Source organism: Plecotus auritus (assembly GCF_963455305.1).
Source record: "Plecotus auritus genome assembly, chromosome: 3".
In the NCBI taxonomy this organism is placed as follows: domain Eukaryota; kingdom Metazoa; phylum Chordata; class Mammalia; order Chiroptera; family Vespertilionidae; genus Plecotus; species Plecotus auritus.
Window position 1 is genome coordinate 26,071,569 of NC_137772.1, and position 18,924 is coordinate 26,090,492.

General features: G+C 36.9%; 1 protein-coding gene across 1 annotated transcript in view; it reads left to right on the top strand.

Moving 5' to 3' along the window:
- Nucleotides 1-18,924, top strand: part of LOC308243474 (A disintegrin and metallopeptidase domain 3-like) — a gene marked incomplete at both ends in the record, with an annotated part of 133,817 nt that overhangs the window by 52,911 nt on the left and 61,982 nt on the right. The window contains 3 exons of the mRNA XM_080659019.1: nucleotides 6,807-6,878; nucleotides 7,112-7,278; nucleotides 8,363-8,444. Coding sequence (XP_080515145.1) covers nucleotides 6,807-6,878; nucleotides 7,112-7,278; nucleotides 8,363-8,444 — 321 coding nt within the window. The remainder of the gene's footprint in view (nucleotides 1-6,806; nucleotides 6,879-7,111; nucleotides 7,279-8,362; nucleotides 8,445-18,924) is intronic.

Below are 18,924 nucleotides of genomic sequence, written 5' to 3' on the forward strand. Positions count from 1 at the left end.
TTTAAACATTTTGGTTGATTCTTTAGGGTTCTCTCTCTATAGTATCATGTCATCTGCAAATAATAACAGTTTCACATCTTCCTTTCCAATTTGGATGCCCTTTATTTATCTTTCTTGTCTGATTGCTGTAGCTATGTCTTCCAATACTATCTATACTAATAAAAGGGTAATATGCTAATTAGATGGAGTCTACCAGACATTTTCCAGTCATCCTGCCTTCCTTCTGGACAAAGCCACTGTTCCGGGGGCAATCAGGCCAGCAGGGGGGAGCAGTTAGGGGTGATCAGGCTGGCAGGGGGGAGGGCACTTAGAGGCGATCAGGCAGGCAGGCAGGTGAGTGGTTAGGAGCCAGCAGTCCCAGATTGCAAGAGGGATGTCCGACTGCCAGGCCTCTAGTTTATAATAAAAACTGTTAGAAAAGTGGGGATAGACTAAAAAGACCTCATCATAATAAAAGCCATATCTGACATGAAAAGCTGAAAGTTGTTTCTTTAAGATCCATAACAAGACAAAGTTGTCCACTTTCACCCTCCCTTTTTTTTTTTAACCCTAGAGGCCTGGTGCACGAAATTTGTGCATGTGCGGGGCCGGGGTCCTTCAGCCCAGCCTGCACCCTCTCCAATCTGGGACCCCTTGGGGGATGGCAGTTAGGCCCACAGGGATCGGGCCTATACTGGCAGTCGGACATCCCTCTTGTGATCTGGGACCACTGTCTCCTAACTGCTCACCTGCCTTCCTGCCTGCCTGATCGCCCCTAACTCCTCTGCCTGCCATCCTGATCACCCCTAACTGCCCTCCCCTGCCGGCCTGGTTGCCCCTAAACATCTCTGCCTCAGCCCCCACCACTGTGGCTTTGTCTGGAAGGAAGGTAGGATGACTGGAAGATGTCCGGTCAACCTGGTCTAATTAGCATATTATCCTTTTTATTAATATAGATGGATGTTAGATTTTGTCCAATGCTTTTCCTTCATTTATTGATATGATAATGAGAACTTTTTTCTTCATTTTATTTATGTGGTGTATCACGTTAATTGAACTAGCCTTGCATCCTTTGAAAAAAATCCCACTTGATCATGGTATATGACCTTTTTAATGTAGCACTGACTTCATTTTGCCAATATTTTGTTGAGGAATTTTACATTGATGTTCTTCAGAGAAAGTGACCTGCATTTTTATTATTTTTTGTAATCTCTTTGGTTTTGTTATCAGGCTAATGCTGACTAGTAAAATGAGTTTGGGAGCCTTCTTCCCTCCTCATTTTTTTGGAATATTTGAGAAGACTAGGCATTCATTATTTGAATGTTTGGTAAATTAACCTGTGAAGCCATCTGGTCCAAGTCTTTTGTTTGTTGATAGTTCTTCTTGCTGCTTTGATTTCATTAGCAGTTATTTGTTTTGTTTTTTTCAGATTTTCTGTTTCTTCCTGATTCAGACTTGGAAGATTGTATTTTTCCAGGAATTTGTCTGTTTCTTCCAGGTTGTCCACTTTGTTGGCATATAATTGATCATACTATTTTTGTATAATATTTTGCATTTATGTGGTACTAGTTTTCACTTCTCTTTCATTTCTAATACTTTTTATTTGAAACTTCTCTTTTTTTGTGATGATTTTGAATAAATTTCCATCAAATTTGTTTATCTTTTCAAAGACCCTGCTCTTGGTTCCATTGATCTTTCCTATTGTTTTTGTTCAGACTATACTTTGTTTATTTTCACTGTGATCTTTATTATTTTCTTCATTTTACTGACTTTGGGTTTTGTTTGTTCTTTTTCTACTTTCTGAGGTGTAGTTATAGCGTTTATTAGAGATTATGCTTGCTTTGTGAGTTATGCCTCTCTTGCTATAAATTTTCCTCCTAGCACTACTTTGGTTGTGTGCCATAGTTATGGATGATTGTGTTTTCATTTATCTCAAGGTATCTTTTTAATTTCTTATCTTATTGTTAATTCATTTCTTGTTTAGTAGCATGATATTTATTATTTATATGCTTTTTATTTTTCACGTTTCTTCTGGTAAATTATGTTTAGTTTCATAGCGTTCTGATTGGAGAAGATGCTTGATGTGATTTAAATCTTTACATTTTTTTTATATTCTCACCGGATGATAAGTTCTTATTGATTTATGAGAGAGAGAGAGAGAGAGAAAGAGAGAGAGAGAGAGAGAGAGAGAGAGAGAGAGAGAGAAATTCATGTAAGAGAGAAATATTGGGTGGTTGCCTCCTATATGCACCCTGACCAGGGATTAAACCTACAATCTGTGCATGTGCACTGATCAGGATTTGAATCCACAACGCTTTGGTCGTATAGGACAACATTCCTATCAACTGAAAGACACATTCCAGGGCCAGTCTTCTCAAATTTATTGAGACTTATTTCTGGCCTAACATGTGGTTTTTCTACTAAATTATGCATGTGCACATTAAGGAAATGTACATTCTCCTGCAGTTGGGCAAAATGTTCTAAAAGTCTCAATTGAATTCATCTGATTAATGTGCCATGTAAGGGCACTTTTTCCTATTGATGTTAATATTGTGTTAAAATCCCCTACTATGACTGTATTGTTTTCAATATCTCCCTTTATATCCATCAATATTTCCTTTATATATTTTTGTGCTCCTATGTTCCGTGCATAGATATTTATGAGAGTGTTGTTTTCTGTTGGATTGCTATGTTTATTATTATGAAATGCCCTTTGTGTCCTTTGTCTTAAAGTCTGTTTTGTCTGATATAAGTATTGCTATTCCAGGTTTTTAAAATTTTCCATTTGCAAGAAATACATTTTAAAATCTCTACTTTCAGTCTATGTGTCTTTGAATCTGAAGTGGGGATTATATCAGCAGCATATATATGTGTCTTGTTCTTATTTTCCATTCAGCCAAACTATATAATTTGATTAGAGCAGATAGTGTAATTAAATTTAAAGTAATTATTGGTAGGTATTTAGTTATTGACATTTTATTAATATTTTTCTGCTTTTTAATTTTTTTCTGCTTTTTTTCCTTCTAATTCTCTTGTTGTCTTCTCTTGTGTGCTCATCCTATAGTGTGTGTTTAGATTCCCTTTTCCTTATTTCTTGTATATCTCTTGTAGATTTTTGGGTTTCTGTTGTCTTGTGCTTCCAATAAAGCAAGCTATGTTTTTAGCAGTCTATTTTAAGTTCATGGTTTCTTAGGGTTGAACACATCCTAAAATCTCTACAATTTTTACTCACCTCTCCAAGTGTATGTCTTTGTCATTATATTTTTATTACCTTTGTCATGTGTGTCTGTGTGTACCCCTTAATTTATTGGTGTGCTTACAAATGCTCTTCCTATTTTGGGTTTTTAACCTTTGAACTTTAACATTGGTTGAACCACTGCCTTTACTGAGTGTTTGTCCTTGTAAGGTAATTTTTTCTTCCCTATATTTTCTTTCTTTTGCAAGACAAAATAACCAAATTTAATACATACATATGTATTTGAACCTCATATACATGGGAAAGTTAGAGACCCTACATGCAGGAGAGGTTCAGAGATAGAAAGTGGGAGGAGGTATACTATATGACATTCTGAGCTAGGGATGAGGCAATGTGCCATGAGGGTTTCATAGGGTCACTGCAGGATGATAAAAAGAGCAGATGTTTAGTAAATATAAGTTTTCCTTGCCATGTCAGTGGGCTAAAATGATTATTGCTCTTAATCTCTAACATTTATGTTTTTTATCTTGTATATTCTTTAAGAAGCCCCTTTAATGTTGCTTGTAATAGTAGTTTAGAAGTGATGAACTTCATTTTTTTCTTGTGTAGGAAACTCTTTATTTCTCCTTTGATTCTGAATAATACCCTTACTAGGTAGAGCAATCTTAGTTGTGGGTCTTTGTATTTTATAACTGAATGTTTTGTGCCAATCTCTCTGGCCTGCAAAGTTTCTGCTGAGAAATCAGCTGACAGTCTGATTTATTTTGTAAATAACTGACTGATTTCTCTAGCAGCTAGAGTCTAGCTGCTTTAAAGATTCTCTCTCTGCCTTTAAACTTTAGCATTTTAATAATGATGTGTATTGGTATGGGCCTCTTTGGGTTCATCTTGTTTGGGACACTCTGCACTTCCTGGATTGTATGTCTACATTTTTTTACCAGGCTAGGGAAGTTTTCTGGTATTTGGTGTTTTTTTTAAAAGGTTTTCAATCCCTGTTCTCTCTTTTTCCTAAGGTACCCCTATGGTGTGAATGTTGGTATGCTTGATGTAATCCCAGAGGGCCCTTAAACTACCCTCATTAAAAAAAATTTTTTTTTTTGTCTTTCTGTTCTGTTTGAGTCTTTTCCATGACCTTGTCTTTCAGATCATGGATTTGATCTTGTACTTCATCTAATTTGTTGTTAGTTCTCTCTAATGTATTCTTCATTTTTTTAATTATATTCTTCATTTCTCACTGGTTCTTTTTTATGTTTTTTATCTTCATTTTTGTTTCCAATCACTTTGTTGACATTTTCACTGAATTCATCTATTCTTCCTCTAAGTCATCGAACATCCTTATAACTAGTGTTTTGTACTCTTCATGTGATAGATTGCTTTTTTCCATTTTGTTTAGCTCTTTCTCTCGAGTTTTATTGTGTTTTTTTTTTGTTTGTTTGTTTGTTTTGTTTTTTTTTCTATTGGGACATGCTTCTTGCCTACTTGAATTACCTGACTTCCAATGTTTGTTTACATGTTTTAGGTGTATCAGCTGTGTCTCCTGATTTTGGCAGGTTGGCCTTATCTAGTAGGTGTCCTGTAATGCCCACTGGCAAGTCCCCATGGTCACCTGAGCCAGATGCTCCAAGGGTTTCTTTTTTGTTGGTTATGTGTGCCTTCCTGATGAAGTTAATCTTTGATTGCTGTTGGCCGATCAGTGGGTGGGATTGACCTTTAGGCTGACTGGCTTAGAGGAATGGTCATGATGATAGTTTAAGGGCCCACTGGGATTACATCAAGCATACCAACATTTTAGATGAGCTGTTGTTCAGGGACTGTCCCCACAGAGAGAGATTTGCTTTAGCAGCTGTCTGCTGTGTCTGCCCTTTTGTTTTGTGTTGTTTTATTTATTTTTATTTTTTATTTTGGAGCTGATTGGGGGTTGCTCGCTATGGTCTAAAGCCAGCCATTGGGTATGCTTATTCTGGGGCCTTATGAGAGGGACTTTTTTGCAGGCTAAGGTCAACCACTTTCTGTGCCTTGTTGGGGCCACGTGATAAGATGTGCAAAGTGATCTGCAGTTAGTTGCTCCATATGCTGTGCTTGGAGGGACTTGGATGTGACCAGGCTGTGAACTGAGGATATGCTTGGGGCTACTTAGTCAGAGTTATAGGGACAAGGCCATCTGATGCTTGTTTGAGGTTTTTGAACCTTTGAAAGATTTTAAGAAATTCTTCACCATAAGTCAGGGTGGGTGGCTTGGGTGAAAAACTGTTCGATAGGTTCAGGAAGGGTTTGTGAATCTGGTGGGGTAGGGTTTCAGGGAATCACCAGGGTAGAACAAGGTATTAGCCAAATTAATGGAGAGGTTAGAGTTGGCACCTGGGTGTACCTGCTGGGTAGATGGAGAAATGCTCAACAAAGGAATAATAGTGTCTTCCCCAGAGAGAGCTGTCCTGACCCCTGGTCCTTCAACTCTCACCCTAAAGCTAGTTAATCATCTCCTCCTTGTATGTCCCAGCAACTTGGCAAGTTGCTGTCCTAGTGCTGGTGTTCAGAGAGAATGAATTTGTGAGTGAGTGGGTCTATTCTCAGTCCCTTAAAAACCTGCAGCTTCTAGATCTCAAGCCATTTGCTATCTCACTCAGCCACAATCTCCGCTGGTTTTCACTGCCAAATGTTATGGGGACTTCTCTTCCTGATCCTGGTGACCTGGACTGGCAGTTCAGTGTGAGGTTGAACCTTTTGCTCCTCATAGGGGACCTCCTTAGCTTAGATAACCCTCTCCTTGCATAATTGCCACACTGTGGGTATGGGACCAGCCTGTTCAGTATTTCTGTTTCTCTTTCCTGTTTTTCCATAGCTTCCTCTTTTTATCCTAAGTCATAGGACTTGTGTTCAGCTAGTCTTCAGGAGGTTCCCTTTGATGGCTGTTCTGTAATTTAGTTGTAATTTTTATGTCATTGTGGGAAAAGGCAAGCAAAGCATTTACCTATCCTGCCATCAGGACAGTGAGGTAGCCCAGATTTATTAATAATTAAGGGAACTATGTAAAATCCATTACTATGATACTTACTTTCTATTTATAATTCTTTTAAAGTTTATTTTATATATTTTGTTGCTATGCTTAGTTACCAGCAAGTTTAGAATGCTTCTATCTTTTTGCTGAATTGAATATCAATATTCAATTATATTGGTAAATATTATATTTATTTTTAGGCTTAAGTTTTTATAGTAATGTAACAATTATGTTAATTAATATAACTATCATATTATATGACAACTGTTTTTTGTCTAGTAATTTCCTGGTATATAATTTCATATTTTTAATATTTCTATGTGTTCATAAAGTAGGTGTTTTAATTTTAATTTGCACATGGTATCTTTTTTATAGCCTTTGCTATAACATAGTATTTATGCATTCTTGGAATGTTAAATTTTGATGCTTAATTTTTGCATGTGTAAACAGGTAGATAATAATAATCTCATCATTTTAGTATTATTTATTAACATGTAAAGGCTGTATGTTTATTAAGCATTTGGTAAATCTGCTTTTGTCTTTCACTTAGTCACTTATTATAGTATTTCATATCTATTGAAATGTGGTAACTTAGTAATTTTCACTAATGATTAAGAAATAGAACTTGTCTTTCAGTATGATTACATGGGCTCTGAAGTGGCCATTGCAACTGAGAAAATTGTCCATATCTTTGGTCTTATCAACACTGTAAGTGTTTATGTTTTGTATTCTAAATAAGAAACATTCTCATTTACGCAATAACATTATTTGTATGAATAGAATTAACAATTTTATAAAAGTATAGTCCTACCAACCTGTTTCACTTCCAATGGGTTTCATCTCCAAATTACAGTAAATTGAATATATTAGCATTCTGTATAGAGATATAATGTTATATCTGTGGTTTTCTAAACTGTATATCATGCATCTTCTGTTTTCAGATGTTTTCCCAGCTGGAACTGATGGTTTTATTAACATCTTTGGAGATCTGGTCAGATCAAAATAAGATTTTATGTACTGAGGAAGCTAATGAACTACTACAAAGATTTGTGTCATGGAAAGGAAACAATTTGCTTCAGAGGTCCCATGATATGGCATTCTTGTTGATGTAAGTTCCTTATTTGCATTGATAATACGGTTTATCAAATTATTTTATATTTTAGCTATCAAAACTACATACAAATATTAAGTATAATGACAAAAAAGAATGTATGAGTACAATGTTGGCAAAGTGCAAAGTAAAAATATCAGTTAACAAGGTAGCATAACAAATCATGGTCGGCCATTATTCTCAGAGTGGACTATTTACCTGTGGAAATGTAATGAACTGGAAAATATAGGAAATCTTGGGATATACATGGGCCTCTGAGGTTTTAAAGATTTTCTTAGATGCAAATAACTGAAGCCATCATTTTAACATTAAATAAAATATAATAAATTAAGAGAATGCAATAATTGTATATAAAGCTTGTTGCAATCCACAAGATTAAAATGGTAATGTGCTTACCTCTGGTATTCCTGTATTGACCTAAGTTGTAGCTATTTAATAACTTGCAGTATACCTTTCAAGGGATTGTGTATAGATTTTTGTTTTAATAATTTAATTATTTTAGATTTTAAAAACTCATAATTCTGAAGTCTGAAAGAATTGTAGAATACACGTATAAATCTATTGGTGTATCCTGTAGAATCTAAGGTGAGGTTTGGGAATTTAGGAGCAACGTTAACTAAGAAATAAAATGAATGAGGGCAGTTTATACACCCTATTTCTTTTTTTCTTAGTGAGTCTACTGCATATTCTGTCTCTCTATTTGTCCTCCAATGCAACATTTTTATATACTTTAAAGGTTTTGCTATGTGAAAATCATGGCAGTAAGCCTTCCTGACTATTACAACCTAGAATTATATCCACCCAGAAGTGACAACAGTGTTGATTAAATGTTTGGAAGGATTAGACACTGCTATGTTCTGGGATGTGTATCAAATAATGTTGAAGCGTTTCTTAGAACTTAACTTTGTAGAAACTATATGAGGTTACCCAAATACAAAAATGACTAAATGCATTGAAGTTGATATGAAATATTCACATTTTAACAAAAGATAAGCTTTATTGAGAAATCCAATTCTTAAAAAGTCATTAAATTATTAATTATTTAAATGCACTTACCCTCAAGAAAATTTTTATTATTTAGTTATAGGGATTATCCAAATTATGTGGGAGCAACATATCATGGAAGGGCATGCGATCCAAAGCTTGCTGCAGGAATTGCTCTGGTATGCATTTTATTCCCATCTCTTCAGTAGTTATGTACCCTGTTGTAAGTTAATATCTACTTCAAGGAGAAAAAGTACATGTAGTGTATCTACTACACCAGTGTGACAGAATTTTAGAAAGTTTTTTTTTGTGTTTTTTTTTTTATAGATTATGGAAACTCAAATGGTGTAATATTAAAAATGGTTTTTATTATGGTTAATACATATAAAATATAGTATCTTAACTATTGTAAGTACATAGTGCAGTAGTGTTAAGTATATTTACATTGTGATAAGCTTATTTGCATAGCTTTTCATCTTTCATAACTGAAACTTTGTACCCTTTGAGCAACATGGCCCTATTTTCCAAATCTTCTAGCCCCTGACAAGTACCATTCTACCCTCTGCTTCTCTGAGTATGACATTTTTACATTCCATGTATAAGGGAAATCATGTAATATTTGTCTTTGCCTGACTTATTTCACTTAGGATTGTATTACCCTGCTACATCCATGTTTTTGCAAAGGCAGGATTTTATTATTTTTATGGTGGAATAATATTTCATTTTGAGCTACCTTTGCATATCTGTATATATAAAAGCATAATATTCAAATTGACCAGATAGCCTAATGACCGGTTGCTATGATGTGCACTGACCACCAGGGGGCAGACGCTCAACACAGGAGCTGCCCCCTATCCTCAGGCCCCAATCGCCCTATCAGGGGCCTGTAAGAAAACCTCTTGGCCCCTGCTCCCAGCTGGCAGGCTCTGATCGCCCGATGGGGAACAGGGAACCGGGGATGGGTGGAGGTGTACGTGGGTGGCACCAAACCAAGGGGGGTGCAAGCAAGTGGGGCCTGATCGCCCCACTGGTTGCCCCACACACAGAGGGTGACCGGCGTTGTCAGTGGGGAGTGGGGCCAGCTGCAGGAAGATTGGCCCTAATCACAGGCCAGGCCTAGAGACCCTACCCGTGCAGAATTTTGTGTGCCGGGCCTCTAGTGGTATAATATAGGGGTATATAAGGTATGCATATGTGTCTCTGTGTGTAATTGTGTGTGTGTGTAACATTTTCTTTATCCATTCATCTGGCAATAGACACTTAGGCTGTTTCCATACCTTGGCTATTCTGAATAATGCTGCAATGAAAGGGCAATGCAGATATCTCTTCTATTTCAAATATGTTTGATATATACTCAGAAGTGGGTTTATGGTATCATATGGTAATTCTATTTTTAATAATTTAATTGCTTATAATAGTTTATAAATCTCAGCAGTTTATATTGCATCATGAAAACTTCACCAACACTCGCTGTTTCCTGTTTGTTTTTTATCCTCACATGACCCGATGACATGTTTATTGATTTGAGAGAGGAAGAAAGGAAGTGTGACAGAGAGAGAAAGAGAGAGAGAAAGAGAAAGAGAGAGAGAAAGAGAAAGAGAGAGAGAGAGAGAAATCGATGTGAAAGAAAAACATTGATTGCTTGCTTAAAACCTTGGTATATTCCCTGACTGGGAATCTAACCTGCAACCCTTTGGTGTATGGGATGATGCTCCAACCAACTGAGCCACCCAGCCAGGGCATTTTATGGATTTTTAAATAGCAGTCATCCTAATTGATATGAGGTGATAGCTCTTGTGATTTTCATTTGCATTCCTCTGATTATTAGTAATGTTGAGCATCTTTTCATATGCCTTTTTTAAAAAAAATAAATCTTTATTGTTCAGATTATTACAGGTGTTGCTCTTTTTTCCCCCCTAGCTCCCCTCCAACTGATTCCCTACCCCACCCCATGCCCTTACCCCCCTGCCACTGTCTTCATCCATAGGTGTAAGCTTTTTGTCCAGTCTCTTCCTGCACCCCTCACACCCCCTCCCCCCTGAGAATTGTCAGTCCACTCCCTTTCTATGTCCCTGATTCTATTATATTCACCAGTCCATTCTGTTCTTCAGATTTTTTATTCACTTGATTTTTAGATTCACTTGTTGGTAGGTATGTATTTGATGTCATTTTGTTGTTCATAATTTTTATCTTTACCTTTTTCTTCTTCTTCTTCTTCTTAAAGAACACCCTTCAGCATTTCATGTAATCCTGGTTTGGTGGTGATGAACTCCTTTAGCTTTTTCTTGTCTGTGAAGCTCTTTATCTGACCTTCAACTCTGAATGATAGCTTTGCTGGGTAGAGTAATCTTGGTTGTAGGTTCTTGCTGTTCATCACTTTGAATATTTCTTGCCACTCTCTTCTGGCCTGCATAGTTTCTGCCGAGAAATCAGCTGACAGTCGTATGGGTGCTCCCTTGTAGGTAACTAACCGTTTTTCTCTTGCTGCTTTCAAGATTCTCTCTTTGTCTTTTGCCCTTGGCATTTTAATTATGATGTCTCTTGGTGTGGTCCTCTTTGGATTCCTCTTGTATGGGGTTCTGTGTGCTTCCTGAATTTGTAAGTCTATTTCTTTCACCAGGTAGGGAAAGTTTTCTGTCATTATTTCTTCTAATAGGTTTTCAATATTTTGCTCTTTCTCTTCTTCTGGCACCCCAAAAATTCGGATGTTGGTATGCTTAAAGTTGTCCCAGAGGCTCCTTACACTATCTTCATATTTTTGGATTTTTTCTTTTTGATTTTCTGGTTGGGTGTTTTTTGTTTCCTCATATTTTAGATCTTTGGTTTGATTCTTGGGGTACATTGATCTACAGTTGAGTTTCTGTATATTCTTTATTTCAGACAGTGTGCTTAATTTCTGACTGGTCCTTTTCCATTTTTTTGGCTTTCTCATTAAGGTCCTTGAAGGTCTCACTAAGCTCCTCGGAGGTCTCATCAAGTTTCTCGTTGGTTTTTAGAAGATTCTTGAGTAACCTTATAAATGTGGTAATGTGGTTCTGAACTCTATGTCGTCCATTAGTTTGCTTTCCTCCATTTCTCTCATTTGTGACATGTTTCTTTGTCTCTGCATTTTGCTGCTTCCTTATGTTGATGGAGTGGCTTTGTGTGGTAGGTGACCTATAGGGGCCAGTAGCTCAGCCTCCCCAATCACCTGAGGTGGACGCCTTTGGTACACCCCTTTGTGGGCTGAGTGCAAAGTCTTGGTGTAGTTAAGCCTTGATTGCTGTTGGTACACTGGGAGGAATTGACCTCTGGGCCAGTTGGCTGTGAGGACCCGCTGTGTCTATAATGGAAGAACTGCTGCGCTGGAGACACGCTTATGGTGCAGGACTGGTTTCAGTGGGGCTTTGGTGCTCACTGAGTCTGCCTCTTGAATGTATCACTTATGGATGTGAGGAGTTGAAATCTGGTGTCTCACACTGACCACTAGGTACACTGGCTTCTGGATCTCCAATGGGGTGCAGGTCAGCTACTGTCTGAGGCCACCCAGCAGGAGCTACAGCAAGAACTACAGTTTTCTCCTCTTTGCTTGGGGTTTGGAGGTTTTGGAGCTGTCTGACCCGGGCTGCAAGTTTGCTAGGTTAAGCTGCGATAGGGCAGGCCATTCATATGCTAAAGCCCCTGCTTGGAGCTTGGGTGGGTTCGTAGATTGTGCAGGGCGGGGTCTCATGGTGTGACTAGGCTAGGGTGTGGCAAACAGCAATGGCTGCCAGTAAGCCGGCTCTGAGGCTCTGCGTCTCCAACTGTGTCCCTGCGTCCTGCGCCCCAGCACAATAAACAATTGTTCCTGCGCGCAGCCCTGCAAGCAAGCCTCCCTCACTTTCCGACCCCACGGCAGACAGTCCAGCTTCTCCCCGTAGGAGTTTGGGTCCCCCGCGTCTCCCCCGCGTCTCCCTAGAAATGAGTTCGGAGTAATCGGGAGCTTATCTCCCTTCAGGTTGAAAACAGCAGCGCTCCCAGTCACCCGTCACCAGCCCGATTCGCGGGTCCCCGTACCTCAGCTTTTCAGCGCTTGTGCACCCCTCAATGCTGTTTGCTCTTTCCTTCTAGTTGTAGAACTTCCACTCAGCCAGCTTTCCCGTGGTTCTGGGTGATAGACGTTTTGTCTTTTAGTTGTAGTTTTGAAATTGTTGTGCGAGGCAGCAGTTTAGGTGTTTACCTACGCCGCCATCTTGGATCTCTCTTCATATGCCTTTTGGATTTTTGTATATCATCTCTGGAGAAATGTCTATTCAAATCCTTAGTACATATTTAAATTGAGCTATTTGATTTTTTGTTGCTAAGTGGCAGGACTTCTTTACATAATGGTTATTAACGCCTTATCAGATTCATGATTTGCAAATATTTTCTCCCATTCTCTAGGTTGCTTTTACACTCCATTGATTTTACCCTTTGAAAGACAAAACGTTTAAGTTGGGTGTAGTCCCATTTGCCTATTTTTGCCCTTTTGCCTGTGCTCTTGGCATTATATCCAAGAAATTATTGTCAATCTCAATGTCATGAAGATTTTCCTCTTTGTTTTATTCCATTTGTTTTGTAGTTTGGGTCTTACCTTTAGATTGTTAATCCATTTAGGGTTACCTATTGCATATGGTATAAGGGTCCAATTTTATTCTTTTCTATATGGGTGTTCATTTTCCCATCACCATTTATTGAAGAGAACTATCTTCTTTTCCACTCAGTATTCTTTTTTTAAAAAAATTTCTTTATTGATTAAGGTGTTACATATGTGTCCTTATCCCCCTATTACCCCCCCTATCTCTCCCACTCATGCCCTCACCACCCTGTTGTCTGTGTCCATTGGTTAGGCATATATGCATGCATACAAGTCCTTTGGTTGATCTCTTTCCCTTACCCCCACCCTCCCTTACCTTCCCTCTGAGGTTTAATGATCTGATTGATGTTTCTCTGTTTCTGGATCTATTTTTGTTCATCAGTTTATGTTGTTCATTATATTCTATAAATGAGTGAGATCATGTGATATTTATCTTTCTCTGCCTGGCTTATTCACTTAGCATAATGCTCTCCAGTTCCATCCATGCTGTTGCAAAAGGTAAGAACTCCTTTTTTACTGCAGCGTAGTAGTCCATTGTGTAGATGTACTCAGTTTTTTAATCCATTCATCTGCTAGTGGGCACTTAGGCTGTTTCCAAATATTAGGTATGAAGAATTGTACTGCTATGAACATAGGGGTGCATATATCCTTTCTAATTGGTGTTTCTAGTTTCTTGGAATATATTCCTAGAAGTGGGATCACTAGGTCAAATGCGAGTTCCATTTTCAGTTTTTTTGAGGAAACTCCATGCCCAGTGCTGCACCAGTCTGCATTCCCACCAGCAGTGCATGAGGGTTCCTTTTTCTCTGCATCCTCGCCAGCACTTGTCATTTGTTGATTTGTTGATGATAGCCATTCTGACAGGTGTGAGATGGTACCTCATTGTCATTTTGATTTGCATCTCTTGAATTATTAGTGACGTTGAGCATGTTTTCATATGCCTCTTGGCCTCCCTTCTGTCTTCTTTAGAAAAGTATCTATTTTAATTGCCCATTTTTTGATTGGGTTGTTTATCTTTCTTGTGCCCACTCTCACCACTCCTGTTCAACATAGCACGGAAAGTATTAGCCATTGCGATTAGACAAGAAGAAGAAATAAAAGGCATCCAAATTGGAAAAGAAGAAGTAAAACTGTCCTTATTCGGCAGATGACATGATACTGTACATAGAAAACCTTAAAGACTCCATCAAAAAATTATTAGACTTAATAAATGAATTTGGCAAGGTAGCAGGATACAAAATTAACACCAAGAAATCTATGGCATTTGTATACACCAATAGTGAACTTACAGAAAGAGAGACTAAAAAAGCAATCCCATTTACCATCGCACCAAAAAATTAAGATACCTAGGAATAAACTTAACTAAGGAGGTAAAAGACCTATATGTGGAAAAGTACAGGACACTGAAAAAAGAGATAGAGGAAGACATAAACAGATGGAAGAACATACCATGTTCATGGATTGGTAGAATCAACATCATTAAAATGTCCATACTACCCAAAGCAATCTATAGATTCAATGCACTCCCCATTAAAATACCAATGGCATATTTCTCAGACCTAGAACAAACTTTCCAAAAATTCATCTGGAATAAAAAAAGACCCCGAATAGCTGCAGCAATCCTGAGAAAGAAGAACAAAGCAGGTGGAATCTCAATATAAGATATCAAGCTGTATTACAAAGTCACTGTTCTCAAAACAGCCTGATAATGGCACAAGAACAGACATATAGATCAGTGGAATAGAATAGAGAACCTAGAAATCGACCCAAGCCAGTATGCTCAATTAATATTTGACAAAGGAGGCAAGAGCATACAATGGAGTCAAGATAATCTCTTCAATAAATGGTGTTGGGAAAATTGGACAGATAGATGCAAAAAAATGAAACTAGACCACCAACTTACACCATACATAAAAATAAACTCAAAATGGATCAAGGACTTAAACATAAGATGGGAAACCATAAAAATACTAGAGGAATCCACAGGCAGCAAAATCTCAGACATATGCCAAAGCAATTTCTTCACTGATACTGCTCCTAGGGCAATGGAAACTAAAGAGAAAATAAACAAATGGGACTACATAAAAAATGAAAAGCTTTTTAACAGCAAAAGAAACCACCAACAAAACAACAAGAAAGCCCACTGCATGGGAGAACATATTTGCCAATGTTATCACCAATAAGGGCTTAATCTCCAACATTTACAGGGAACTCATACAACTCCACTCAGTATTCTTGTTGAACAAATTATCTTTTCCTCATTCTGTGGTCCTGGTAACCTTCTCATAGTTTGAACATATATGTGAGGGTTAATTTCTAGGTTTTCTATTCTATTTCAATGATTTATAGATTTTTCTTTAAGTCAATACCACACTGTTTTTATTATGTTAGCTTTGTACATATATTTTGAAATCTGTAAATGTGCTTCTTCTACTTAGTTCTTTTTAAAAATATTATTATGGTTATTCATAATCCCTTGAGATTCCATATGAATTTTGAGATTATTTTTCTTTCTACGTCTACTAGAAAATGCTGTTTGGATTGTTGTGGGGATTGCATTGAATATTAAGATTTGTTTGGGTAGTAATGACATCTTAACAATATTATGTCTTCCATTCGCAGATGGAGACTTTTCATTTAATTGTGTTTTCTGTAATTTCTTTCAGCAATATTTTGCAGTGTTCCATGTACAATTCTTTCATCTCCTTGTTTAACTTTGTTCCTAAGTATTTCTTTCTTTTTTTGATGGTATTGTAACTCCAATTATTTTCTTTTTAAAAACAGAACATGATTATATTTTAGTATACAACATTTGTACAACGCACCCCCCCCAAAGAAAAAACCCAAATCACTATGATAAAGTAATAAAAAACATGGTATATCATTTGCATTGCATGACCAGTTGTTGACATCTTTAGTCTTAAAGAGCTTCTGGGAACCAGTAACAAAGATATTAATAATCAAGGAACTGGAAAAAAAATGAAATAATACAAATGACAATTAAAGAATAAGAATGTATGATGTTTCAGACAAACAATGATAGAAGAATAATTTGTCTATAATATCACACTGTCAAAGAATAAAAACATTACCTAATATTTTTTAGTTTTGAAAAGTTTTGTATACTTTTCAACACTCTTAAGCAATAACTGGAAGACCGATTTATAAGGAATATCTACAGTTAGTGGAAAAGCTACAGTTTTGATTCAAAACATAAATTCAGGATATCCTCAGCCATAGGATATCCAATTAATTGAAATTATTTCAATTAATCAGTTGAACAATTTCAAAATAAGGTGTATAATAGCCAATGTATTGGCCCCAAAACACTAATTGGCTATCAATCTGTTTATCAGCACAACCCAAAAGGATGTGCACAAAAATCCATTAAGAGTAGATAACAGCATAGCAAATCTAGTCCATGAAATTATGATAACTATGTATGGTGTCAAGTGAGTCCTAGAAGTATCTGGTGGAACACTTTGTCAAGTATATGGTTGTCTAACCATTATGCTGTACACCTGAAACTAATACAATATAATACTGAATATAAATTGTAATTGAAATATAAAAAACAACAGTATATACTACTGGGGAATAAAATTAAAAGAAAAAAAACACTTGAAGTAAAACTATATACTTAACAAATTTCTATATCCTCTAAAATCTCAAAAAGATGATTTTTAATGAATATATTATATATTTAGCCTATCATAAGTGATATTAGGAACATATGTACTTAGTACTCATGAGAGCACTGGAGTAAGGCCTTGCAATGACAAGTCAGAGGCTTCTCTGTAATGATGTCTCCCCCAATCCCTCTCCTGGGATTCAGTCCAACAGCAACAATGAAAACAGTCAACATACCTGAGTACCATTCTCTCCATGATACACTTTAGGTCACTTTCAAACATGAGGTTTCTTAGTCTCATGCTTCTGATCTGCATGGAATGTCCACTGCATTTCAGATTATTCATTTTAAGTGTATGGATACACAATAAAGTGTTTTGATTTTATATCTTGCAATTCATTTATTAGTTCTAAGAGTCTTTTATGTGTGATCTTTTGTGTTTCCTATATATAGGATCATGTCAGCTCTGAACACTGATAATTTTACTTCTTCCTTTCCAAGTTAAAAGTCATATATTTTATTGCTTAATTGCTCTGGATAAGTTTTTGAATATTAAATAGAAATGGTGAGAGAGAGAACCTCCTGCCTTATTTATTATGTTGAGGTAGATGTCTCATATTCCAATTTTCTTGAGGGTTGTTTATCACATAAAGGTGTTGAATCTTGTGAAATTCATCTTTTGCATTAAGTGAGATGATCATGTGGATTTTACCCTTCATTCTGTGAAATTGGTATATTACATTGAAGATTTTCCTATGTTAAATAATCCTTGTATTTCAGCAGAAAAGAATCTCAGTCATGGTGTATAATTCTGCTAATATGATATTGAATTCAGATTGCTAGTATTTTTGTATTAATATTCATCAGGGATATTGGTCTTTAATTGTTTTCTTGTTGAACATTTTGGTATCAGGGAAATGCTGGCTTCATAAAATGAGATTGGAAATATCCCTTCTTTGATTCTCTGGAAGAATTTGAGAAGGACTGGCATTACATCTTTGTAAAAGATTTGGTAGATATTACCAGTAAAGCCATAAGTTCCTAGGTTTTTGTTGTTGTTGTTGGAAGGTCTTTGATTACTTCTTCAGTCTCCTTACTAGTTATTTATCTCTTCAGATTTTGTTTCTTCATGATTCAGTCTTGATCAGTTGTGTGTGTCCTACCCTTCTAGCTTATTAATAACCTGAATGTAGTAAGGTATTGAGCTTTGTCTCAAATATAATGAATACAGTCATGCACCACATAATGTTATTTAGGTCAACAAGGGACAGCTTCATTCACATATAATCTTCTGTGATTTTGGTCACAGAAGATTATAATGTAGCTGACAAATTACCATCACCTAATCCAGTGGTTGGCAAACCGTGGCTCGTAAGCCACATGCGGCTCTTTGGCCCCTTGAGTTTGGCTCTTCCACAAAACACCATGTGCGGGTGTGCACGTACAGTGCGATTGAAACTTCGTGGCCCATGCGTAGAAGTCGGTTTTCGGCCTGGGCGAGTCTATTTTGAAGAAGTGGTGTTAGAACACTCAAGGGGCCAAAGAGCCGCATGTGGCTTGCAAGCCGCGGTTTGCCGACCACTGATCTAGTCAGATCATAGCCATCATAACTTCATGTGTTTGTAGTGATGCTGGTGTAAACATACTGCACTGCCAGTTGTATAAGAGTATAGCAGTACAGTTCTATACATAATACTTGATAATGATAATAAATGACTATGTTACTGGTATATGTATTTACTGTGCTATACCCTTTATCATTATATTAGAGGGTACTATTTCTACTTATAAAAATGAATTTGCTGTGAAACATTATGCCATTTTATACCACTAGCATCCTCCTACATCTTGTGTTACTGCATCTCTTGATTGCATCATTTTCTTTTGTGCTTGACCTAATCTCATATTTTATTGTTCATCAAGGCCCCTGAGTATACAAAATCACTGTTGCTTGTAAGCACCCACTTTGAATAATTGATCTGGCAACAAAATTAAGAGTGATTAAGTACTACAAAGGAGGAAAACCAGTGATGATTATGGCTTGCCAGTCAGGCACATTTCATTCTACCACAGCCTGATCTTGAAGAACAAGAACAAAGTTACAGAAGCTGTGAAAGGATCTCTTCATGGAAGGTAGCAAAACTAACCAAAGAAACTTCCAATGACCTGTAATGAAGACCAGACATAGAAGTGTATCTCTCTGCACCATGGTGATCATGGCAAAAGCAAAAAGTTTGTGATGCTAAACAGAATTGGGCCCAATTACAATGTTGGATTTACTGTCAGCTCTATGTGATTTCAATAATTCCAGAATCATTACTATATAATATACAAGTAAGTGGTGAGAATGCCAGAGCTGATATGAAGACAGATGAAGAATTCTTAGAAACTCTAGATAATATGATTGCCATAGAAAATATTCAAAATGGATAAG